The sequence below is a fragment of the Arabidopsis thaliana genome, chromosome 5 (genome assembly GCF_000001735.4).
Source record: "Arabidopsis thaliana chromosome 5, partial sequence".
Lineage (NCBI taxonomy): Eukaryota > Viridiplantae > Streptophyta > Magnoliopsida > Brassicales > Brassicaceae > Arabidopsis > Arabidopsis thaliana.
In genome coordinates this window covers 26,278,941-26,303,639 of record NC_003076.8, presented here as the reverse complement: position 1 = coordinate 26,303,639, position 24,699 = coordinate 26,278,941, and the positions used below count along the sequence as shown (strand labels likewise).

At 36.8% G+C, this 24,699-nt stretch overlaps 5 protein-coding genes, 3 long non-coding RNA genes and 1 other non-coding gene across 20 annotated transcripts; 2 read left to right on the top strand and 7 right to left on the bottom strand.

Moving 5' to 3' along the window:
* The first annotated feature begins 125 nt into the window (after nt 1-125).
* On the top strand, nt 126-2,202 carry AT5G65740 (zinc ion binding protein). Of its 9 annotated transcripts, NM_001037075.3 has the most exons (10): nt 126-307; nt 394-464; nt 589-667; nt 736-810; nt 878-992; nt 1,096-1,153; nt 1,230-1,310; nt 1,429-1,565; nt 1,651-1,774; nt 1,866-2,202. In NM_001037075.3, the coding sequence occupies exons 1-10, from the start codon at nt 218-220 to the stop codon at nt 1,936-1,938; spliced, it is 903 nt and encodes a 300-aa protein (NP_001032152.1). In that variant the 5' UTR covers nt 126-217; the 3' UTR covers nt 1,939-2,202. The 9 variants fall into 9 exon arrangements, with proteins under 9 accessions (NP_001032152.1, NP_201375.2, NP_001330441.1 ...); NM_125971.4 differs by having other exon boundaries at nt 589-810; NM_001345721.1 differs by having other exon boundaries at nt 126-464.
* Nucleotides 2,203-3,110: 908 nt separating this feature from the next.
* On the bottom strand, nt 3,111-4,912 carry XTH6 (xyloglucan endotransglucosylase/hydrolase 6). Its single transcript, NM_125970.4, has 4 exons — nt 4,365-4,912; nt 4,159-4,259; nt 3,855-4,051; nt 3,111-3,734 (listed from the first exon to the last, which is right to left on the bottom strand). The coding sequence occupies exons 1-4, from the start codon at nt 4,558-4,560 to the stop codon at nt 3,350-3,352; spliced, it is 879 nt and encodes a 292-aa protein (NP_569019.1). The 5' UTR covers nt 4,561-4,912; the 3' UTR covers nt 3,111-3,349.
* Nucleotides 4,913-5,548: 636 nt separating this feature from the next.
* NFS1 (nitrogen fixation S (NIFS)-like 1) lies at nt 5,549-7,615 on the bottom strand. Of its 3 annotated transcripts, none has more exons than NM_001345717.1 (2): nt 7,583-7,615; nt 5,568-7,450 (listed from the first exon to the last, which is right to left on the bottom strand). In NM_001345717.1, exon 2 carries the CDS (start codon nt 7,289-7,291, stop codon nt 5,930-5,932), a length of 1,362 nt encoding a protein of 453 aa, NP_001318886.1. In that variant the 5' UTR covers nt 7,292-7,450; nt 7,583-7,615; the 3' UTR covers nt 5,568-5,929. The 3 variants fall into 3 exon arrangements, with proteins under 3 accessions (NP_201373.1, NP_001318886.1, NP_001078802.1); NM_001085333.1 differs by lacking the exon at nt 7,583-7,615 and having other exon boundaries at nt 5,568-7,060; nt 7,138-7,387; NM_125969.3 differs by lacking the exon at nt 7,583-7,615 and having other exon boundaries at nt 5,549-7,562.
* A 337-nt stretch (nt 7,616-7,952) lies between these two features.
* On the bottom strand, nt 7,953-11,268 carry HSL2 (HAESA-like 2; the record flags this gene model as incomplete). Its single annotated transcript, NM_125968.3, has 2 exons — nt 7,953-8,579; nt 8,667-11,268. The coding sequence occupies 2 exons, from the start codon at nt 11,266-11,268 to the stop codon at nt 8,200-8,202; spliced, it is 2,982 nt and encodes a 993-aa protein (NP_201372.2). The 3' UTR covers nt 7,953-8,199.
* Nucleotides 11,269-12,407: 1,139 nt separating this feature from the next.
* AT5G09475 lies at nt 12,408-12,649 on the bottom strand. Its single transcript, NR_143214.1, has one exon. It is a non-coding gene; the product is annotated as an other RNA (long non-coding RNA).
* Nucleotides 12,650-13,836: 1,187 nt separating this feature from the next.
* AT5G00720 lies at nt 13,837-14,637 on the bottom strand. Its single transcript, NR_144228.1, has 2 exons — nt 14,401-14,637; nt 13,837-14,124 (listed from the first exon to the last, which is right to left on the bottom strand). It is a non-coding gene; the product is annotated as an uncharacterized misc_RNA (transcript).
* On the bottom strand, nt 14,379-15,118 carry AT5G09465. Its single transcript, NR_143213.1, has 2 exons — nt 14,723-15,118; nt 14,379-14,516 (listed from the first exon to the last, which is right to left on the bottom strand). It is a non-coding gene; the product is annotated as an other RNA (long non-coding RNA).
* Nucleotides 15,119-17,942: 2,824 nt separating this feature from the next.
* AT5G09455 lies at nt 17,943-18,184 on the top strand. Its single transcript, NR_143212.1, has one exon. It is a non-coding gene; the product is annotated as an other RNA (long non-coding RNA).
* Nucleotides 18,185-18,226: 42 nt separating this feature from the next.
* On the bottom strand, nt 18,227-21,998 carry BAM1 (Leucine-rich receptor-like protein kinase family protein). Of its 2 annotated transcripts, NM_001203695.1 has the most exons (3): nt 19,216-21,929; nt 18,675-19,107; nt 18,227-18,548 (listed from the first exon to the last, which is right to left on the bottom strand). In NM_001203695.1, the coding sequence occupies exons 1-2, from the start codon at nt 21,812-21,814 to the stop codon at nt 18,695-18,697; spliced, it is 3,012 nt and encodes a 1,003-aa protein (NP_001190624.1). In that variant the 5' UTR covers nt 21,815-21,929; the 3' UTR covers nt 18,227-18,548; nt 18,675-18,694. The 2 variants fall into 2 exon arrangements, with proteins under 2 accessions (NP_001190624.1, NP_201371.1); NM_125967.5 differs by having other exon boundaries at nt 18,319-19,107; nt 19,216-21,998.
* Nucleotides 21,999-24,699: the final 2,701 nt, after the last annotated feature.

The following is a 24,699-nucleotide window of genomic DNA, read 5'->3' as shown; positions in this document are numbered from 1 at the left end:
ATTTTAATACTTATATAAACTGGGCCTCAATAAGATTCATTAAATATTGGGCTTTTAGGCCCAACGTAACACTCGAAGTCCTCACTCAAATACTTGTTCCTAATTATTAACTGCGCCATAATAAGATTCATCAAATATTGGGCTTATCGGCCCAAAACATAGCACTCGGATTACTCGAGATGCAGAAAGTTTCAGAGGTTGAAGATGATCTGCGTAGATGATGAATGTTTCTGGAGAATGTGTAGGCCGTGAAAGATGCGAGGAATTAGCCAAGTCTTCTTCGTTTTACCGGAAAGTTTACTCGGAGGTTTGGTTAACCATCGATCCCTTCCCTTCTTCTGAAATCGAGTGCTCTCACATATTCAACGAACCATTGTTGTATTGGTTTCTTAGATAGAAGAAATTGGATGGGAACCAATAAGGAGATTAGGTGGAGATTTAACGTTTTTTAGCTTTCACATTCTGTAAGTTCCATAATTTTAGGGTTGTCTTCAAAATCTTACTTAATGTGATTAGTACTTTGCAACCTATGTAGCTCCATCTTCATGTGACATGTTAGCTTTGTGCCATCATCATGATTATGTACAGAGATAAGAAGGGAAGAGCTCACAACTTAGAAATTCAACTGAACAGAGACTATCCTAATTCACCACCTTCTGTTTCTGCGGTTTGTTAATGTCAAATCCTTAAGCTTTTTTCATTCTCCGTAGCGAATTAACTTTTGCTTCGATGTAGGATGTGCCATATATGTTTACACTAGAATGGTCAACAAGTTCAAGATTGAAGGATGTAATGCACCAATTCCAAAAGGTAGATCTAAGACTTTGCTACATTCTCTCTTTGTAATCACTAATCAGCTTGTTTTTGTTGTTAACAGCATTTGGACTATCTTCAAGAATTTTGGTCTGTCTTGGACAATATCGATAAATCTCTATGTGTTGTTGATGTCAAGCAACCAGCTCGTGCCTCTGCTATTCGCCGGATTGATGCTGGTTTAATACCTTTACCTCAATTCCATTTGTCTCCATACTCTTTTATTTCTGTCTTGACGAAATTCACTTTTATCTATCTCTACTTGGTTCATTTTTTTCTCAGGGAATGATTGTATCATCATTGTTCATATCGACTTCAAAGACCCTAAATCCCTACCAGAGTATGTTTCTAGACAAACACACACTCTCAATAACCTACTTGTCGACATTTTTTAATAGTTATAAGTGCTTAGACAGGTCCCGGTTTATTGGTCCTGTGCCTTCAGCTACGCATATGAACAACTTGCATATGTTATGGAGAAGAAATTGCAAAAGATGGTAAAATTATTTTGTCTCTACTCTCCCATTTTAAATCTCTTTCGAGAGGTTGGTTATATAGCATGGAGTTATATGGATTGTTGAAAGCAGGAATGACGGGTTAATGATAATCATACAGGTCAAATGAAAGATCATTTCCTGAGAACCTTGAATGTATTCTAGGTACTGAGCTTCCAAAGCCTCTAGGTCTCCAAGTGGAAGACGATCAACAACAAGTTGAATGTGGGATTTGCTATGCGCAGTTTCTACCCACCGGTGATTTCTTAAACCGAAAAAGCAATGCTTCAGAATAGTAATTTGCTTTGATGGTTCGCTAACTTCTCATTTACTTTAATCTAAGATGAGGAGCTCGGAGCTAGAAGTGGGACACGAACAGATTACACATGTGAAAACATCAGTTGCAACAAGTCTTTCCATAGCCTCTGCCTCACAGACTGGTTAAGGTCTATCACAACAACAAGACAGTAAGTGGAAACCTTAATCTCTCACGCTCTCATATCCAAACACACACAATCCTTGTGCTCTAAAGCTCAATTATGATCCAATTTCTTGCAGGTCATTTGATGTTCTGTTTGGGAACTGCCCTTATTGTTCAGACCCAGTTGCAGTCAAAACCAGCAACAAATAGAGTTAGACAAACCATCATCCTAATTAGCTGATATCTGAATGTTGTAATGAAACGTGATACAAAGAGAAGAGTTAGTACAGTAATGAGTAGTAGTAGTAAGTGAGGACAAAAGTTCCTTTTTACTATTTTTCTTCTGTACGTTTAAGATAAGACTCATGTAGCTTTCAAATAAGAGATGTGAATGTACCTTGTTTTTTTCTTTTGTGGCCACTCAATTCCCCAAAGCTGATCTATCAATCACAATCAATGTGGAGTTTCAAGCAATAACTCTTTTACTTAGTAATTTTGAAAAAGAGTATTTGAATGCTATTGTTTGCCTTTTTCTCCATGGATACATCCTTTCTCTCCAGCTGTAATAGTACTGTCGGTGGCTTAACCAATCTATGACTCTATGTTTAAGACCTCAAAAGTATTTGAATGCTATAATTTAAACAAATTTACTAAGCAAAAAACTAACTAAGGTGAATTTTTTTGGGGTTGCAAATTTTAGGTGAGTTTTCACTATTAAAAACAAGTATATGATATATCCACTGAGTTTATGTGAATTTGGCCACTAGTAAATTTACTTATTGGTTACATGCTATATATATCATGTCATCTTGTTAATATTTCTGATTAGTGTTATAGTATGCATTCAACAAGAACATAAAATAATGTGAAAAGGGAGAAATACTTATCAGGGCAAAACTAAATGAGAACTAGTTCGATTCTGAAGTTGAAAATTAGATATGTACAACATCAACCCATTGATTTCAAGTTTTCTTGGCATTTCTTAATGAGTTCCACATTATTTCAACAAGCTCTGAACTTGATAAGACATTTTCCTTCTAAGGTTTAATGCAAATCTGACGCCTTTGTTGGCAATGGGACCATATAGCCAAACCAATAATATCCTCTTCGTGCAACAAATCCTTGTAACATCTTATACGCTTCGATTATATTTTATTTTGTGTTTGTGGTTATTTTTATGTTAAGATTACAAAATTTTAGTGGTTTATCAAATCTTTTGTTTACAATTTGGAATTTGTAATCCAACATTTCTAACTCTATGCGTGTACTAATGATCTTCTAAAGAACATGTGTCTCAAGGTTACGAGTTTAAACTATCATCGTGGGAAAGATGACTAAATTTAGATTCGGAATTTGCTTGGTAATGAAAAAAAAGTTATGTGTTCGAAACAATCAATGCCTAGCCATAAGGTCACAGTCACATAATAAATTGTCTTCACAGAATTCATCTATGTTTATAAAAATTTCAAATAACCACAAATCACAATTATATCTATACACACTCACGTACGTCTGCACAATTGCGTAAGAGGACAATACAATCCACATTTTCCCACAATTTATATATAAAATCTCGTACAAGACGAAACATGATCATTGCAACGTACGTATGCAATTATTTTCAAGCACGACACTCGGGTGGTGGGACAGGAAACCTAGACCGGTCAGTACAATAATCATAAACCATATGGTTTACTCTAACCCACCGGTAACGTCGAGCTTCAACGGCGTTAAGAGACTGATAGGCATAACCTTCCCACCAATTATGAGGGTTCGATGGACAAAAGGTTGGTCCAGGAACAGGACAACCTTCGATGTCGAAATCTTTGTAATAAGCATAAAATGGAGCTTTGCTCCAATCAATTTTCTCTAATCCACCACGTGTTGCCCAGTCATCTGCTTCCCATAATGTTGAGTATACTCCCATAGGTTGTGATGTTGGGTAAGCTATGTTCTTGGCTTCGTTGTTTTTGTATTCTCTTATTGGCACATCGTCTACGTAAAAACTGAGTAACCAAAACAACCCCACGTTAAACTAAGGTTTTTTTAAACAGTAAATGGTGATTTTTTGTTTTGAAACAGTAAATGTTGATTCTAGTTGAAAGTACAATTAGAGAAAAGCTTACACAATGTGTTTGTGTGACCATAAGATAGTGTAAGTGTGGTAATCCATAGATGGGTCGAACCAAAGATTAACTCTTTGTTCTCTATCTCCTTTGCCATGAGCAAATATGTTTGTTTGCACTGAGTAAGGTTGACCACTTCTGTTTCCCAAGAACTCAAAATCTAGCTCGTCTCTCACCGTGGCCGTATCGGAGTTCATCTATAGACATATCAATGATTTGACCGTTAGTGTTTCAAGAAAATGTTATTTTTTATTGTGTGAATGTGTAAAATTTCAAAACTAGTGGAGTAAAATGATAGACTTACGTAGAAAGCGGTGACCGTACCGGCAGAGTCTCCGGGAATGAGTTTGATCTTCATGCTCACTCGTCCGAATAGATATTTTCTTTTGGAAGCAAATCCACATCCTTTAAAAGACAAATATGAACATGTACAGTGAGAGTATATTACATAAAAACACCATTAATTTCAAAATGTTTCCGTTTAAAAATATAACTGTGGCGTTGGTGTACCAGTGCTCTGATCAAGGACGAGCTGGATAGCTTTTCCGTCTTCCATTTGACGGATGTGAGATTCCGACCAGGCGGCTTTGAAATCCTCGACGAATGTCGCGGGTCGAGCGGAAACCCGAATGAACATTAGCGTCAAGAGAGTAAAAATGCAAAGACAGAGAGTACCGGGAAAAGAAGGGGAATATATCTTAGCCATCTAAAAACTGTCTGTGTTTTACTTATGAGTTAGTTGTAAAAGTGAGTAGAGAGTGATAAGTATGCATGTATTTATATACACAATGTTTTTTTTGTTGCCAATGGGATTTGAGGATTTAAGACGCTGACGTGGACGGTAGGAGACATCGTTTAGCTTTCCACACAGCTAATTGCGAGCCGTCCTCTTGGCCTACTCATTTATTAAGCTATATTCTAAAAATTACCTAAATTTGATGCCAATGAAAATGTAAGGATGAGAATTATAGATTAATCAGACTTAAATTGTTGTTCCTTTGATAAAATTTATGACGTTTCTTATGACATATAGACACTATATAATATATACACCATTGACACGCCTAATATACACTAAAAGGATTATCAATCATCATTTGATCAGTCTCTTTATAAAAGTAATGAATGTACAACGTGCAATTACAAACATTAATTAATTAAATGTTTCGATTCTTTTCTTTTCTTTTGACATATGTTTCAAAAATCAAATTAATAAAAGAAACAGTGCCAAGAAGTGTTAGGGAAGAAAATGTATACGAAAGTGTGGTTTACAAACGTGAAGGAATTTAATGTCTCAATCAAAGGATGGTTGAGGTACATAACATAACCTATGGTCCTAATTATTTTGGCATAGAGAATTTATAATATGAGGTTTGTATCCATTGGATGTTTCCCAAGGGCCACCTATGGCACCTACGACCTACTAAATACTTGTTTCTATCCAAATTTGAATACAAAAAAAAAAAACACAGAAGAATATAAAATTTTATTGGATCATATTTGAGTTCATAGCAAAGGTCGACTCGAGTGTACGTAGATCTGAAAAAAAAAACTTTGGTACCAAATCACATGGGATAATTATGATCTACTTCAACTTAACATGAAGGTAAGAACATTAATTTCATTTCTCATTTCATGTTTTGTTACTTCAACATCTTAGTGAGACTCGCCGACATTTTTAGAGAGTGAGAAAAGAGGAATAAAAAAAATATTCACATAAAATTGTATTTTATTTTCATAAATAAGAAGAAAAACAAAACAAACTTCACCATTACCGTAGCTAAAAAAGCTAAGCTCACAACACCTAAAAATTAATCATTCAATTTCAAAGGATATCACAATCTAACCAGAAATGAACCTTTGTTTCTGTTTTATTACAAAACCACACAAGAAACTCTCACATGCAATTCTCTCTAGAAAGCAATATAGATAGATAACTTACCAACAGAACATAGTAAGAACACAGGATCATATCATCGTTCATACTCACATCTCAGTATGGCTCTCATATACCCCGGCTGACCACAGACTGGAGATTCCCTCTTGTCCCGCACAGTTTGAGTGGAACTGTTGAATCAGTGTTGAGACCATTGAATGTTCTTGATATCGATACCTTCTTTAACCATTTCATAAAGCGGGCTCATTTCCCTCAACTTCTCAACTTGTTTAACCGTAAGCTCGACCGCTTTATCAATCTCTTCCTTCGTGGTAAACCTACCAATCCCAAACCTAATCGAAGTGTGAGCCATGTCTTCATCCACACCCAAAGCTCTCAACACATAAGAAGGCTCCAAACTCGCACTAGTACAAGCACTTCCACTAGACACTGCAACTTCCTTCAATCCCATCAACAAACTCTCTCCTTCAACATAAGCAAACGACAAATTCAAATTCCCTACATATCGACTATCCATTGAACCATTCACCACAACACCATCAAGCTTCTCTCTAACCCCATTCAGCAACCTCTCCTGTAACCCCTTAATCCACTTCTCATCATACTCCATCTCCTTCATAGCCAACTCACAAGCAGCCCCGAACCCAACAATCTGCTGCGTAGCCCCCGTACCACTACGCAATCCCCTCTCCTGACCTCCACCATTCATCAACGGCTCAAGCCTGATTCTCGGCCTCCTCCTCACATACAAAGCACCAACACCTTTCGGTCCATAGATCTTGTGAGCACTCATAGACATCAAAGCAACATTCCACTTCTTAACATCAACAGGTATCTTCCCAATAGCTTGAGCAGCATCAGTATGAAACGGAACATTATGCTCTTTGCAAATCATACCAATCTCCTCCATAGGTTGAACCACACCAATCTCATTGTTCACAGCCATAATAGAAACTAGCCCTGTGTCTGGCCTAATAGCTTCTCTCAACATCTCTAAATCAACCAATCCATCAGTTTTCACAGGTAAATAAGTTACCTCAAATCCTTCTTGCTGCAAATGCCTACACGAATCAAGCACACACTTATGCTCAGTCTGTGTAGTTATCACATGTTTCTTCGTGTCCTTGTAAAAGTGCATCACTCCTTTCACCGCCATATTGTTCGCCTCCGTTGCACCGGACACGAATACGATCTCCTTCGGTGAAGCTTCGATCAGTTTCGCGACCTGGTTTCGTGCGTTCTCGACGGCGTTCTCAGCTTCCCAGCCGTAGAGATGCGTTCGCGAGTGAGGATTCCCATACTCATGGATCTGTGAAGCATTCATCGCATCGAATACTCTAGGATCAATCGGAGTCGTCGCTTGCATATCTAAGTAAAGAGGTCTACCTGAAATTCGAACTCCTTTCATCATAATCGATTCATCCTCGTAATTCACCTCCGTCGCAGCAGCGGCGGTTGATAAGTAGCGACACCGGGAAAAAGTGCCGTGTGGTTTGGTTAGGGTTCTGCGGATTGTGGCAGAGATTACCTTAGACGCCATGTTTCTAAAACCTCGGTTTGTGTTTCTTCTTCCGATTTTTGTCTAGTTGATTGATTCTCTTCGATTGCTTCTCCGTGAAGAAGAAGAAGATGCGAGAGGTGAATATGTTACGGTCACTGGCGGTTTCATGACGGTGGTAACGTGGTCGTCTCTGAAACCCTAAATTTTCGAGTCCATGAAAGTATCAAAAGCCTATGAGAAACTGGCCTGTTAATATACATAATGGGCCTATAAGTTGCCCAATACTATTTTTATTTTTTTCTTTAAGAGGCTCTTGTATATTTGTCTAACCTGGTCCACTAAAAAGGTGAAAATAGAGTCTCCATATCGCCAATTAAAAACCGTGAAAGTTCGTCTACATATCGAATACACCTTATCCGCTTTGATCTACAACATACCAACAAATAACAATTCAATCAGAAATTACATGCCAGACGAACAAAAACTACTACTTGAAGCTATTTCCTAATCCTGACATAGGAATTTAGAAAAAAACTCTGAGAATCAGCAGCTTTAACCAATTTGAACTATAGCTAGACGAATTTTTGGATCTAAGAAAGCAAAGTTGTGACGAATTTGATAATTAAATAAAAACCATAAACCTAACTTACTAAGTAAGAGACTATAACTATACTGAAAACATCAACAAAAGGAAATTTTCATCCGGAACCATTTGAATTATCCTTTTATATATGAAATTTGAAGTCTGTAGAGTCTTGTGAAGCAAGAAAACAAAAGTTTTCAGGTAGTTTTCCTTTGTTTTTTTTTGGTTCAAACTTTAAGTAGTTTAATTTCTAAAAACCCAAACTTTAAAGCAAAGTCCAACCTATGGCTATAATAATGAGTAACAATCCTAGTCGGATTTTGTACATTATAGAAGCCTAATAATTAAAAGCCTAGGATTAATATCACTCTAGTGATTTCTTCTCTTTAAGCAACTCTACTACTTTCCTCATGGTCGGCCTGTTGATAGGAAAAGACGACGTACAGAGCAATGCAACGTCAAGAACTTTCTCTATCTCTTCATACTCTCTCGTCGAAAGTTTCATCTTTGGATCAACAAGCTTGCTAAGATCTCGATAGTTTCCAAGTGAATCTTGATTCATGGCTCCGTCTTCTGCTGATGGAGAAGGGTAACACAAAGCTGCTTCCATTGCAAACTTAACAATGTCCTTATTCTCCCCAAAAGACGAATCGTTCGGTCTTTTTCCCGTAATCAGTTCGAGTAAAACCACCCCGAAGCTATAGACATCGCTCTTCTCATTCACTTTTGACGTATAACCATATTCTGCATCCACAGAAGAACAGTAATGTTACTAAAACGCTTGCGTATAGGGTTTTAACGATTTGATATTGTAGAGCTAAGAATTCGAACCCGGAGCAATGTAGCCGTAGGATCCAGCAACACAAGACATTGAAACATCGGAGACACCATCATTGTCTTCTCTCTTCAACGGTTTAGCTAAACCGAAATCGGCGACACGTGGCTTCATCTCATGGTCCAACAATATATTATTGCTTTTGACGTCACGGTGAACAATAGGCGGAACAGAGTCATGATGTAGATAAGAAAGTCCTTGAGCAGCACCAACCGCGATCGAAAATCGTGTCGTCCAATCAAGTGGAGAAACGGCACGATGTTCTTTCTCCGAATGCAAAACGTCACCTAAGCTGCCGTTTTCCATGAACTCGTACACTAAGAACCGAAACTCCTCGCCGTTGCAGCACATAAGAAGTTTCACGATGTTTCCATGTCTGACCCGACCCAACGTCTCTACTTCGGATCGAAAAACAGATTCAGATTCCGTTTTTTGACCCGTTTCTCCCCAGAGTTTCTTCACCGCAAGCGTTTGACCTGATTTGAGTTTCACTCTATAAACCAAACCCGACCCGCCCGACCCAATTATGTTATCTTCTGTTAATTGCGGGTATATGTCTTCCTCCGTGAACCCGACCCGCTGGAAGATGGTTATTTTGTTGGTCCGTTTCGGTTTTCTCTTGAATAACGGTTTGGTTTTGATGAATAGCCAAACCAAAGCTCCGGTTAGTGCAACGATGCAGAGGATTGAGATTGGGAGAATGTACCGGGTTTCCCGTTTGGATCGGCAAGGTCTAATCGGATCCAAATTTGGGGCACAGAGATTCGGGTTACCTAAGAAACTGGGTCGAAAAATATCTTGCTGAAATCCAGAAGGAATCTTACCATAGAGTTTGTTATCGGAGACGTTGAATTGATTAAGCTTGAGCCTCAACAGCTCCGCCGGAATCTCACCGGTGAGTTGGTTGTTAGAGAGATCCAGGTAGTTTAAAACCGGTAAATCACCGAGTTCCGGTGGTATCCCGCCTCGTAAACGGTTGTTGGAGAGATTTAATTCGGTTAACTCGGTGCACGAACTCACTGAACTCGGAATCTCGCCGTCGAGCATGTTCTCCTGCATCTCTACTCTCTCTAGATTCTTCAATTTGTTGATGCAAGACGGAATTGATCCTAAGAAACTGTTGCGGCTAAGATCGATGACTCTGAGATCACGGAGATCACAAAGTTTGACGGGAATCACACCGGAGAAGTTGTTAGCGGAGATTTCAAGCTGAGATAGATGACGAGCTTTGGAAATCGAAGGAGGAATCGAACCTTGTAATTGATTGTTGTTGGCTAGCTCAAGACGAGTAAGAGGAAGTTCCCAAAACCTAGCCGGAACTTCGCCGGAGAGTTTGTTATCCGCCATACGAATGTAATTAAGCGAATGACAATCGCCGTAAGATTCCGGAATTTCGCCGCTTAATTGATTGCTGAAGGTGATAATCTTCTGAAGTTTTCTTCTGTAGCACAAATACGGCGGCAATTCACCGGAGAATCTGTTCGTCGAGACATCGAATTCAGAGATTTCTGAGAATTTCCCGAGATTCCTTGGTAACGTCCCCGTGAAACTGTTGTTGAAGATTTTGAATTCAACGAGATTAGGATTCAAAGCTACGACATCTGGTAATCCTCCGGTGAAGAAATTATCATTGAGATTGAAAGAGATAAGTTGCAGAGCAGCGATCTTTTCCGGTAGTTCACCGGTTAGATTATTCTGCGAGACATCAAAATTCCTCAATTCGGTTAAATTTCCGATACTCTCCGGTAATTTTCCAGATAACCGGTTATCGTAGAGCTCAATCTGGTAAACCGATTCGAGTCTTCCGATACTCTCAGGTATTTCTCCGGTGAGACTATTCATAGCTAAATCAAGATTCTCTAACAACACCAGATTCATGATCGAATCAGGAATTTCTCCGACGAGGTTCGAGTGAGTTAGCCGAAGATCAGTCAGATTCGACAAGTTCCCCAAGGTTGATGGAATCGGACTAGGATCAAAACTGATGTAAGCGAGATCAAGACGAGTTAACTCAGTCAGATAACCCAAAAACGCCGGAACGATTCCACTGAGCGGGTTACCATTAAGATTCAGAACTTGCAGAGCAGTGAGTCTCCCGTAACTTTGAGGAATCTCACCGGTGAAGAGGTTTGATTCCAATTCGAGGACTCGTAATTTACGAAACTCCGGTGAGAATTCCGGTAATTTACCGGAGAAGTTGTTTTGATTGAGAATCAAATTCTGAAGTTTAGAACAGAGGGAGAGAGGAGCAGAATCAATCGTACCATTGAGATTGTTTTGAGAAAGAGTGATGTTGATGAGTGTACGGATACGACAGAATCCGTAGGGAAAGCCACCGGAGATATTATAGCCGGAGAGATCAATGGTAGTGACGGCGAGGGAGCTACCTTTTCTGATGTGGCATGTGATTCCCGTCCAATTACATGGACTCCGATTATCTCCGGTTATGACCCAATCTTGTAAATTTCCATCGGGGTCGAAAAGTCGGGTCTTTTTAACTCTACTCAATATCTCAGCGTCTCCATTGGAAGAAACTTGGAGAAAACAAGAAAGAAGAAGTAAAGAGAGAAAGAAGAAGAGATTAGTATTGGTGAGCATCGTGTTGGGAAGAGAGGTATGAAACACGATGAAGGAGGTGAGATTGTGTTCATAGAATGGGTTTTTGAAAAGAAGAAAAAAGTTGAGTAACGTTTAAAGAGTTTGAGATTGTTATTTAAAGATGGACGGATTTGCTGGTTTTTTTTGCTTTCTTTTGATTCACATGGGAAGTAGGTTTAAGTTTGAGTGACAGTTTCTTTCTTAAGTGTTTGTTTGGAGTCTTTTAGCTTAAAGAAAAGTTGAGAAAAGGAATCTAGAAAACTTTTATTAGTGTTCACTCTTTTTTGAAAACGCCAACGTTATCTCCCTTTTTTTGTAGTTGGGTAGATGAACCTAATAATTTAATTAATGTATGGTAAAATCGACTAATCTAGAAAGATCATTCGTTCATACGTTTGGTACAAATTTGCTTATCGGTAAGTTTTCATTATAAGAGGAAGGAAAATAACAGTATGATTGTGAAAAAAGTGAAGTGCGAGCAAAGCGTGTGTTAAAATGTCCAAATCTCTTCTTTTTTTTGTTTTCACCTAGCACAGATAAGCAAAATGCAGAGCACAAACAGAAAACATGAATATTAATGTACGTTATCATAATAATAAGACGTATTTTGCGTGGACGTATTGTAACGTTTCACTCTCTAATTGTAAGCTAGTGGTATTAGTGTGCGTGAATTTTCATAATCATAGTTGCATTCTCCTAGATTCTGTACGTTTTTTTGGCTTCTATTGGTTGTTTAATGCATAGGTTTGCGGTTGACATATAAAAACAACATGCTTGACTTCAGAGTCTTTCGATGTTTTTGATGAAGTCAGAGTTCATTGTTGTTTAATCAATTACTCCTGCAGTTATGTTGATGGTTAATTGAACAACAGTTAGAGTAGCTTTGAGTAGGAGGTTGGTAAGTGTCTCTTAAATGGATGTATTTAGTTAGAACAGAGAATGTTAGGTAATGTGTAGACTTTGTTTGATCAACTCTTCTTTAGTCATCAGTTAGGCGCAGTTAATGTCTACTCTTAAAATTAATAATTTAACAGTGAAATGAGACTTTTTACACTCGCAGTTTTGTTGTATCAATGTTTTCTTCATTACTAAAGTTTGATGGCAAGTGTAAAAGTTAACTTCGGAATTAAATGGAAGGAAGCCATTTGGGGAGACACTAGAACCACATTCACGTATGACTCATCGGATTTTGAGGCTTCTCTACTTTAATTAGCATTCAACGGGAATGACATTCACGTATTATTTAACGGGAATGACATTTGCTTTATTTTCATTTTTTGTTTGCGTTGGAGTATGCAATTGCCGGAAGACACTCTTCGTCGCCGTGAAGACACTTCTGTCTGATTAAATATGTACTGTTATAGGCAACATTTTATCTTTCCCAAAAACCCCATCCTAATTTTTCTAAATTCATATAAAAATTCGTTTTTAGACTCTTATAATTAGCCACTATTATAAGAAGTACTCCATAAAAAGGGGGAACAAGTTTGTTTAAAATCCTCAAATTTTATTTTTAAAATGGATGAGAGAATATAATATACTTCTTCCGTTTCATAATATAAGTTATTTTGGACCAAATTTTTTGTTTCACAATATAAGTTGTTTTCAAATTTCTATTATATATTATTTTAATGTTTTATAATTATTTCTATTATGCAGTGTCTTTTATGATTGGTTAAACTTTTTAAAAATAAATATTCTTAATCTGCGTGCTTTTAGCTAAAACAACTTATATTGTGAAACGGAAAGAGTACCATATATACTAAATCTAATCGAAATATCCGATTACCCAAAAATACATTGGTTACTACTCTTTACCCAAATATAACCAAAATACTCAAATTACCTAAAAGAAAACTATAACATTGGCTACTTTTATCCCAAATATATCCAATTTATATGAATTACTAAAAAACAAAATCTAGTATATTCGCAGGGGCGGACTCAGCAGAAATATTTAATGGGGGCAAAATGTCTTTAAATGGGTTTGAACCCGATACTTCTTGCTTTTAGTGGGAGCATTTCATACCATTCTGTTACTTTACTTACTCTGTATTATTAAAAAACGTAAATTATTTATATTTTACTGGTGGCAGTTGCCCCCATCACCCATAACGTGGATCCGCCGCTGTATATTCGGATTTATTATTTTAATTTTAGGTTCTTGAGGTATTACAAATATATATATATATATTAGTTTAGTATATAACTAATACTGTTAGGTTTATATTTGTATTGGGTATCCACATGTATTAGTTTAGTATTTATATTCTAAATATTGAATCTCATATGAATTTAGTATTTATAGAACCTTTAAAAAAAACAAAAGAGTTGAAAACTTTTTAAAAAAAAAAAAAAAAAAAAAAAATGCTAAATATACATGAAGATGTGAAAAAACATGTTGGATTTGTGGAATCGCTAATGACCATGGTTACATGGCAGGATCCAAAATCCGGTTAGATTTCACAACGTCATATTAATTTAATATTTATAGAAGAAAAAAATAGAAAAATAAAGAGAGTTAAAAACCTTTAAAAATCAAAAACTTTGAGAAATATATTATGTTTTGAAAAATCAAAAGTAGTATTAAAGACCTTTTTTGTAAGTAACCTATCTATAAGATTATAGATTATAAACAAGATAGGGATGAAAATTGACCTAGCCGAATGGGATGATGCATTGTCTCTGTAGAATTCATGTAGGATAGGCGAGAGTCAGACAAAATTTAAAAATGGGCTTGTCATTTGTCCATCTTTATTGGGCTTTGTAATGTCCAAAGAGTTTCAATGACTGCAAATCCGTCTCTCTCACGCTACGACACCACAGATGAGAAAAGCTCTGAAGTTGCAACTACATCTACATACAAAGAAGAAATAACTGATTAGGAGGAATCTTGAATAAAAATCAAAAGTTTGAGAAACATATGATTAGGGTTAGAGGGGAATAATATAAGAACTAAAATTCAAATTGGATTAGAAGAAACCCACTTTGAACATGAGAATTATTTGTTTTGCGATCAACCAGATAATTAGATACTAAAGATTAACAAACCATATAAAAAGATGTTGATTTGGCCAAAAATTCCAACAAGACAGTAGATAAAAGAGAAACATAGATAAGGAAGAAAAATACCTTTTGAAAACAGAGTGTTGGAGTCGGCGCAAGTTGATTTGATCTCTTGAAGACATCCTTTGCTTTTGCTTATGATCGTCATACCCAAAAAACAAAATTCGACCTTTTTTTTTGAATCTCTGAACGTTTTTCTATATGAGAAAAGGGAAGAGAGAAAACAAAGAAAGTTTTTCTGATATCAGAAAAGAGAGAGAGAGAGAAGTCGCTATCGAATGGATCTCTGACGCTGGAGTTATACTTGTAAACAATTTTATGTACGTTGTATCAGGAAACATAAAACCTAGAGAAAAAGGAAAACTTGGCTGTGAGAGAGTCGAAATTACCAAACTATCCCCATTGAAAAAAGGAAAACTATTTTTGACCGTTGGAAATTTCGTTAACGTAATAACGCCTAGTGGGCCAGTGGGTGAGCTGGAACTCCAATTTTGTTAGTGCTCAAAGGCCTCGACAAGTTAATAACAAAAATATAACTTTAAAGATTCAAAATTCACAATCAGCAGCACTCAATAAAATTTATTGTCGTCTAAACAGAGCCTACTCCACCTTTCGACACAAGGTGGCGCTTATGCATGTTAAATCATTTTTCAAGATATTGGGCTTTTTTAGTTTTCAAAAGTAAAGCCCATATTATTTTTGTGATTCGGCTTTTCAGGATCCAACTATGTATAATCTGAGCTTTTTTAAAAAATAACATCTGATTCGAGGATAGGCCCATTATTTCATGGCCCAAATTATATGAATCATTTTTATGTTGTCACGTTTTGCCAAACGGATCTTTTACCCAACTCCGCATAAAAAAACTTTCACGGACGTTTTATACAGTTAAAGATGATCATATAACAACAAATAGTGATTGTTGACCAAACAAAAAAAAAACAAATGATTCGGTATGTGGACGTTCTCGTGTGTCTCGTGTGATCTCTCATTTTGAAAAGAATATTAAAGCAAAGAAAGAAGAGAGGAAATCCCAATTATGAGTCTCGTGATGCTTTACATTTTATCGTGCGGTTTATAGGAATGTCTATGATACACGTGTGGGAACTCACGTGTCAAAGTTGACTGTGTATGCCCTTTTTGGAGATACTAATTGGTGGAATCTGGAATCCAAAGGCAAAACAAAGCTAAAGTTTTGATTCGCAATTATAACTACATGCTTTAAACAAAGTTTTACATGATAAATCCAACTTATCGAATATGTGATCATTACTTCATTGCAATTTGTAAGCGATAAAATACAAGAGTCCAAACTAACATTTGGTTTGCTGACATTTGGTGTGAAGGCGTGGTTCGCCATCGATCTTATTATTCATCCATTGGTCAGCTCATAGCTAAAATTTCAAGATAACAAAGATTTCAAAAAGCTGATAGATATTGTTTATGCATGTGCATAACTTATAATAATGGCAGTAATGATTACGTATTAGACAATGCATTATTAGAAATTAGATCATGCCTGGTAAAATATAGTAAGAAGGTTTGATCATGCAAAACATTATAATATTTCTCTATCTTGTAAATAATGAGGCAAGTGAACTTTACAGCTAATTGTAATTTAATTATTTTTAAAAGAGCTATGTGCTTAAAATTCAAAAGGATCAGAAGCATTTGGAAATATTTGTCACGTTTGATTTTCAAAAATGTATGTCAACAAATAGAAAAAGTGGCACTTAACCAATTGTCTCTTCTTCTTTTTGTCCTTTCAGTGTCACCTCACTATTATTACTTTCTAAATTTAACCATTATTAATCTCTGATGATAATTCTCTGGTTACAAGAATATACATTTACAAATTTACAATCATCTCCTGCTTTCTTCTTTAAGAAAAAAAGAGTACTGCAATCATCATAATATACAAGTACATCATTACTCGTGAAACTATAAAACTCAAAAGTGATTTTGTTTACGTCGATGAGCATTTACGAAACAAAGCGAATCTCTACCTAGCTAGCACCACGTTACGATATCATCGTATATGACATATAATTTTCTCACACACATTTTCTTGACATACGACGGTCTCATATGTCACGGACGTTCATCCATGAATCAAATTCATATACTAACTATTTACGTCCTTTATTTTACTTAGTTCAGTCATATGTCACGGATAAACAAACGGTCATTCTTGATGTCCCCAAGAGCATTCCAACTCCATTACATATATATATGTAAACACTATAAAATTTAAACGGAATGAGTAAGATTTGGGCCAACACAAGTCACTAGTACGTGAATCATAGTAAAAGGTAGAGCCACTATAATCATCTTACATAATTAGCTAGACACTTTCGTATATTATATAGTGTTAGTGATAGCAGGTACGAATATTAATTAGGGTTTTTGTGTTTTTCTTCTTATGATGACCAGCAACTAATTATACCTAATCACCTACACTAAATTCTGAAATCTTTTAAGAAAATTGAGCGGCTAATACCAAATGTATACAAACTGCATTTCACATATCAGATCAATTGATAAATTTAAATTTCTAAATTTTGTTATTGTAATTTACCTTGGTGTAAGGATTCTCTTTAGCAACTACGAGGGATGGGACATAACTATGTCGGGGAAAACAATGAAGGCCAAGATAAAGACAAAACGGACCCATTCAAAACACAGTGCACTCCTTCTTCTTTCTACGTGTCTCTGTCACATCACAATCATAAATTCCACGTGGCATTTTCACCCCTAAAACTTACCAATTAAAATGTTTGGATTGATATTTATATGTGCTACATAACTGATAGGTCTATAGCATAGACACAGAGTAAATTGAGTTAGAAAATTGGAGTAGTCTAATTTTCAGTGCTTATGAGTTGTCACAGACGAAAATTCTTTGAGATAAAAAAAGTTTCTAATTAATAGCTTTCTTTTGTCCGGAAATTACGCATAATGTGAGAATATAAAGCTGATATGAAATGACATTAACTATTGTTTTTCCTGAGTCTTTTACCTTTATGATCCATCGAACATGAATATCCCATGGACGCACAGTGAAATGGAAAATAGTTGTTGTATATGTGATGAAATCGTGAACACACACGCAATTGATGTGTGCATCAAGGAAATTACAAAAACACTTTTTGTTTGTTTGTGAAATAAACGTTACGTTTATGAAAAAGATAAAATTGCAGTATCACTCGTCAAATTCTTGCTTGGAGTATAGTAATGAAAGAATCATAAACATAGCAACGGAATTTGCTAAGTGGATGACACTTTTTGGAAATGTCACTAACTTAGTGAGTGAACTAAATCACATTTTAGTGCAATATGTTATCATAGAGTTACGTGAGAATCCCTATCAAAGCTAACACTTAGCCCATGATCTAGTTAGGCTGTTATCTCCAAAATGTGAACAAACACGAAGATAGCTACAATTTTGTTTGTTTGGTCCAATTTTCTCATTAAAACCTAGACTTAGATCTACAATCATCATTGGAAACTACGTACAGCCAAATGAAAACCATATTAATGTAAGTTGGGTGTGGCTTATATTTATGAGTGATCGATGAAATCATAAATGCTTTACATAGAGTAGAAATTGCTTCATGAGCAGGGAATAGAGAAGAGATCTCATCAAAATCATTAAAGACTTAAAGACTTTGGTATATATTTTGCATGTGGGAGAAATATCACCTTATAGGCTTCTCATATTAACTCAAAACCAATCATTATCTCCCCACCACATTTATACCTTTGACCTCTCACATGCTTCCTCTTTAATTATTCTTCCAAGTTAACATTTTCACCAAACGCAAACGCAACCACAACTTTAACCGCTCTCAAACATCTTGTTGATGGAGATCAAATATAATTTCTGTTTGATGAAATTTCTTTCAGGTTATTGCAGGTGTTAGTAGCTACATTTGAATCTTTGTAACAAAGTCAAATACCTAAAAACAATAAAGAAGGTGATCGTTCATATCAGTTGCAGATGCGTGACTCTATAGCAAGACATGCAAGAGTGTTCACATTACACATTTCACTCTTTTCAAGATATTTTGAAATTCCTTCAAAAAAAAACCAACTGTACATTTTCATTAACACAAATTACAAACTAAATAAAGCCGAATACCGATTAAAAACATAAAAAAGGAAAATGAAACACACTTAAAAAGAGTTTAAACAACCTTCTTTCAAAAAAAAACCTACTAAACCGGACCAAAGCACAAACCGTACTAAGAGGGATTAAAGTAAATTAACAACCAAATCTCATCGCTAATAACATTTATGAAAAGACAAATTTACCCCTTATACCGGTACCCTAAATTAACCGCCGTGAATCAGAAAACTCTCATAGATTGAGTAGATCCGGCGGACTTTGAACACCAGACTTCGGCGAAAGCTCACTCTCCGGCGCTGATTCCGTCATCGGCTGATCCTTCGACGGTGGCAACTTCGGGATCTCAGTGAGAATCTGAACAACTTCTCTCATAGTCGGCCTCTCAACAGCTTGTTCTTCTACACAGAGCATCGCTACATAGAAGACGTGCGTCACTTCATGAATCGGAATCGAAGAAAGTCTCGGATCCAATACTTTCAGAACCGAATCCTTGTTCGAATCAGTCATTTTACGAACCCATTGCACTATATCGACACCGTCTCCAAATTCTCCGACAGGTTTTCTTCCGGTGACGAGTTCCAAAAGAACCACACCGAAACTATACACATCGCTCTTCTCATCTACCTTCAACGTATACGCATACTCTACACAAACACCAAAACAGAGCAAAAGATAGTAAAGTTAGAAACTTTAAAGAGAAAAACAGAGCAAGAGATTGTAAAGTTAGAAACTTTTTTTGAAGATTTTAGTACCTGGAGCTATGTAGCCGTAAGAGCCAGCGATTGCAGACATACATTCAGAAGTACCGGAATCTTGAAGGAATTTAGCGAGACCAAAGTCAGCAACATGAGCTTCAAAGTTTGAATCAAGGAGGATGTTGTTTGATTTGACATCTCTGTGAACGATCAATGGAGAACAATCGTGATGAAGGTAACAGAGTCCTTTAGCAGCTTCAAGAGCAATCTTGTAACGTGTGTCCCAATGCAAGTGTCCTCCTTTCTTACCGTGAAGCACCTCACCGAGACTACCATTAGGCATGTACTCATAGACAAGTAGATTCGTCTCGTGGTTTGAGCAAAATCCGAGAAGCCTCACTATGTGTCTGTGTCTTATCCTTCCTAAGGTTTGAATCTCTGCGTTGAAGCCGTGATCATGGGAAGATCCACGAGACATTGCAGCGAGTCTTTTAACCGCGACTAGATCACCATTAGGCATTACGCCTTTATAGACAATACCAGCTCCTCCTTTGCCTATAATGTTGTCTTCTTTGAGAGAATCCAAGACATCGTCACACGTGAAGTCTAGTCTCTGGAAAGCTGTTAACCTCCAAGCCCGTGACTCACTCGCCTTTTTCAATGATCTAGCTTTGATTATGGCTACTACCGCGAACGCAATCGAACAAACAAGTAGTCCAAGAACAAGCAATAACTTCATAGAAGCTGATAAAGGTCCTTTACTATGACTCTGGTGACCTCCTTTAGCAACACCGTCTTTACAAGGACCAAGATAAGGACCACAGAGATCAGGATTACCCAAGAACGATGTGTAGTTGAAGTAACTGAATTGTCCTGTTCCCGGAACTAAACCGGAGAGGTTGTTGTAAGAGAAATCAAGAGATGTTAAGCTCTGCATTGACGAGATTGAACCAGGGATTGATCCAACCAGATGGTTTCTCGACAGGTTCAAGTAATTCAATATCTTCATAGCAGTGATCTCATTTGGGATTTCACCGGAGAGCTCGTTTCTGCTCAGATCAACAAACGTTAAGAGCTTGCAACGACTAATCTCCGGCGCGATTCGACCGGAGAACAAGTTGTGGCTGAAATCAATCTTCGAGAGCTGCTGAAGCTTCCCTACCTCTGAAGGAATAGGACCTTGGAACTTGTTTCCATCAAGAAGAAGTTTCTGAACGCCGGTGAAGTTCCCGATCGCCGGAGGTAATGGACCTGAGAGCTGGTTGTTTGATAAACTGATCTGACCAAGATTAACAGAGACACCTCCGGCGACTGGTAACTCTCCGGAGAGATAATTATCTTGGAGCTCCACTTGAGTTAATTTGGGTAATCCGAATAGTCCTTTTGGGATTGACCCGTTCAGGAAATTCTCACCCATTCGGATCCGGGTCAAAGACTCACATTTACCAAGAGAATCAGGGATTGAACCAAAGAGAAAGTTTCCAAGAGTGATTAAAGTTTCTAACTTGTTACCGGAGCACATGTTCGGCGGTAAAGTTCCGGTCAGCTTATTGGAAGAGAGATCGACGAGATTTAGTTTACCGTTTTCTCCTAATTTCTGCGGGATGCTTCCGGTGAAATTGTTCTCCCAAAGCTGTAACACTTCAAGCTCCGGCAAATCTCCGATGAACTCCGGTATCTCGCCGTGAAGTTTGTTACGGAAGAGATTCAAAAGCGTGAGATTCTTCAACTCTGCGAAACTCGCTGGAATCTCTCCGGTGAACATGTTGTTAGACAAATCCATTGATTTTAAACTCGATAGCGTTCCTAGCTCCCAAGTTAATGGACCGGAGAAGACATTCACTTGCAAGAAAAGCGTATCGAGTTTCTGAAGCTTCCCAATCTCCGGCGGAATCTCACCGGTTAATCCGCAATTAGCTCCGTCGAATCTGACTAGCTCCGATAGATTTCCGATCTCTGGAGGAAGACCGTCTTCGAAAGCGTTGTAGTAGCCGATGTAAAGCTCCCGGAGAGTCGTTAGGTTTCCGATCTCTGGAGGGATTTTCCCGACAAGCTCGTTGCCGGAAACCGCTAGATACTCAATAACTGGCCAGCTTCCGTACGAAGGCGGGATCTTTCCAGCGAAGTAGTTACCACCGAGGTGAAGGTGCCGGAGCTGAGTCAGATTGGTGACGGAAACCGGTAAATCTCCGGTTAGATTGTTGTTGTAGACATCAAGAACTCGGAGATTCACCAATCCAGAAGAAATCTCATCGGGAAACGAACCGTTGAAGACATTGTTCGAGAGATTTAAGTGACGAAGACCGGAAAGGCTCGAGATTTCCGGCGGAATCGGACCGGAGATTAGATTTTCAGCGAGTGATAGATTCTGAAGAAGACGTAAATGAGAAACATCTGGGGAAAGAGTACCGGAGAGGTTGAGACCGGAGAGATCAAGAGAAGTCACGTGACGGCGAGATACATCGCACGTGACACCAATCCATGTACAGAAGCTTGTTGAGACTTTCCAGGAAGAGAGAGGCGAGTTTTTGTCATCTCCGGCGCCGGTGAGAGAGGTTTTGAGTGAGAGGAGAGCACGGAACTCGGAGATTGGTCGGCTTGCGGTGAAGGTATGAGAAATGTGGAGAAGAAAAAGAAGGAGAAGAAAAAGTTTCATTGTTTCTCTCTATCTCTCTTGTGTGGGAGAGATTAGGGTTGTGAGATGGTGTGAGTGTAGAGAGAAGGTAAGTGAAGACGAAGAAGAAGATGAGGAAGGTGTGAATTTGTTTTATATTCGTTCCACTTGTTTTTGGAATTGTATATAGGTGCCACGTCAGATTTGTGATTTTATTACATTACTAATCATAACACTAAAAAGTAATTGGAGGTAGACAAACACAAATTACAAAATCAATAATACTAGTGCTGATTTGATAAAACAATCAAGTGATAGATTGCAGAAGAAACGATATTTGATAAAACAGTAAAAATAGCCTGATACTAACATTTGAAATTCAAACATTTGCAGATAATTCTGATTCCAACACATCATATGCTTTGACGAAATGAATATTGTATTATTTAGAACTTTGTACGATGGAGAATATACTATTATTAGGGAAAGGTTCATTTATTTTGTTTTGGAGTCATGTTGTTCTTGAAACATTTGAATGGTGATGTTCTCAAGTATTGACAAATTTCCTTTAATTTCTCATTTCATATGACCACAATATACATTTTCTAAATAATCATGTGTAATGTACTAATAAATAGAGTAATTTTTGTTTTATTTTGAGAGACACAGGATAATTGTATGAGCATCCAACAAAATAAATGTAGAAAGATTAACTAAAATCCCTCAAAAGATACAAGAGGTCATATTCTTAATCGTATGGTTTTATCGGAAAACGACAAAAGCTAAAAAGATCGTTATTGGTAATCTAATCCTATACGTAATAAGTTAATTGATGCTTTAAAGCGAAAAAACCCAATAATTAATGTAGATGAACGGTCCAGATGCAATCATTCCAATGGATAGTCAAAAAGTTTACCACTGTGGAACCCACTCTTTAAAAGAGAGGTTTATGGTAATTGGGCCGTATGAATTGGGCCCATGTGTCTGTAAATAAAATAGTGAATTATTATGTTTTTTTTGTACTTGTGCCTTTTTGCATTAACAATGCCACAATGGGGTCGTATTTATTTGATTTGGTCGATATATCAAAGAAAAAAATCAAATGAATTAATTTCACTTTCCAATATATATATACGAATCCAGACGACATATAAAAAATTCATTTCTGGAAACATAATAATATTTCTAATACAAAAACCAGCAAAATCTGTTGAGAAGAGCAAAATATAAAAGTTAGAAAAGCAACATGAAAGTAAAAAAATATTTAGACTTCCTTCTTTTTGTATAGTGTGAATTGACTTTAATTAATAAAAAAAAGTGAAAAAGAAAATTAAAAGAGATTGAAAATGATTGATAATTATTAGAAAAAGTTATAATTTTGCTGGTGGTAGGAAATTAACCGAAAGTTTTGGTCAAATATTTATTTTGACTGAATACATTCTTGACCATGGAACATCTACGTAATTACATCTTTTACCACTAAGGAGCTCTTTGGACTTGAATGGACTGCTCGTTCGGTTGCTATGAATTGACCAAATCAGCCTTCGAGTCCAAACCAGAGATTGTCGGTTTTGGGATAAGTATCGAAAAGACGAAAACACCCTCTAGCTCGTTGTTATTAATGCAGCCGTCTGGACAGAGGAGACTGGGGGCATGATCGTAATCGTGTGTCCAGCTAACGAGGTTTCTTTGCCGGTTGCTACAGTTCACTGTCACTGATCTATCTATAATCATTTCTGCATTCTCGTTTCATCTATAAGTATTTGTATATATGTAAATATTAAAATACTAGTCACAAATTTATATGAATTTAACCATACAATTGTTTTGTAATCTTCTTTTTAGACTTTGATAGGGAGAATAATCAACCTTCTTAAGCAAAATATCATACTCAAACAATGTATTTTTATTAGATAAATTCAAATAAATTTCGAAAAATTATTGAGCAAGAATTATTGACAATCTGATTTGGTAAGCACGTGTGAAGGGAGCTTTATGTAAGAAACTTTAAGAAAGATGTGGGAAGTAGGTGCTTAATGAGATTCGTTTATTTGATTTTACACTTCTTTCTTACTCTCTTCTCTATTTCTAACCCTTTTTCATTTTTTTAAAAAGTGTCTTGAAAACTCAAATTTAAGTAAATAGAAAAATAGATTGAGATGAAGGATAATGAGATAACATTGGGTTAAGAGTTAAAATAGAGAAGAATCCAAAGCCAAAAGCAAAGTTGTTTAACGATGGAATCACGTTGTATCCATTACCAAGTTTCTTTTTGTTTTGTTTATTCTCTAACCGCATCGTCTCGTGCTGTGTTCCTTTCTGTCTCCTTAAATGCACATCTCTATAAGGATTCTTATTACCAACACACAATCTTGATTCAAATCTCTTTACTCACCAAAAAGATAACTATGATTAGTAATACGTATATGAATGGAATGATTATACCATATCTTTTTTCTTTCGAACCAAGATTAAACGGAAGAATAATAAAGCTCAACAACCATAGTTGATTTTAGTACATTTAGGAATTTGAAAGTTAACTATTATTTATGGAAAGACTGAAGCACAAAGTTAAGAATTAGGCAGTGATATGTTTTGCTTGTTTTGAAATCATGTAATAATAGAGAGAACATGTTGCGAAAGCGACGCTTGATGAAGCAAAAAAAACCAAGACAAAGGTCTTAACAAAGTCATCTTTTTTCCTTTGGTTTGAAAAAAAAAAGTTGCTTCAATTTTCTAGTGGTTCATTTGAAAGGTGAAACACGACCCAATAAAAGTGAAAATGGGACCATAAACATGTCATCTTCACATCACCACTCTGTTTCTGAGTCCGACCATCACGGACATAAAACATGGTCCAACTAATTTGATACAGTCAGTTCCCATAACTTATCTCTCTCTACGAGTTACTCTTACTATGTATGATC

Bases quoted from the DNA above. Each gene is read 5' to 3' on its own strand.
- AT5G65740 (NM_001037075.3), top strand. From the start codon at position 218: ATGATGAATGTTTCTGGAGAATGTGTAGGCCGTGAAAGATGCGAGGAA. The intron at 1,311-1,428 runs GTAAAATTATTT...ATAATCATACAG, and splicing joins AGAAGAAATTGCAAAAGATG to GTCAAATGAAAGATCATTTC. The intron at 1,775-1,865 runs GTAAGTGGAAAC...AATTTCTTGCAG, and splicing joins TCTATCACAACAACAAGACA to GTCATTTGATGTTCTGTTTG.
- NFS1 (NM_001345717.1), bottom strand. From the start codon at position 7,291: ATGGCGTCTAAGGTAATCTCTGCCACAATCCGCAGAACCCTAACCAAA.
- XTH6 (NM_125970.4), bottom strand. From the start codon at position 4,560: ATGGCTAAGATATATTCCCCTTCTTTTCCCGGTACTCTCTGTCTTTGC. The intron at 4,260-4,364 runs GTACACCAACGC...TGTCTTTTAAAG, and splicing joins CGTCCTTGATCAGAGCACTG to GATGTGGATTTGCTTCCAAA. The intron at 3,735-3,854 runs GTAAGCTTTTCT...TTGGTTACTCAG, and splicing joins TGGTCACACAAACACATTGT to TTTTTACGTAGACGATGTGC.
- BAM1 (NM_125967.5), bottom strand. From the start codon at position 21,814: ATGAAACTTTTTCTTCTCCTTCTTTTTCTTCTCCACATTTCTCATACC. The intron at 19,108-19,215 runs GTACTAAAATCT...GTGTTTGTGTAG, and splicing joins TTACGGCTACATAGCTCCAG to AGTATGCGTATACGTTGAAG.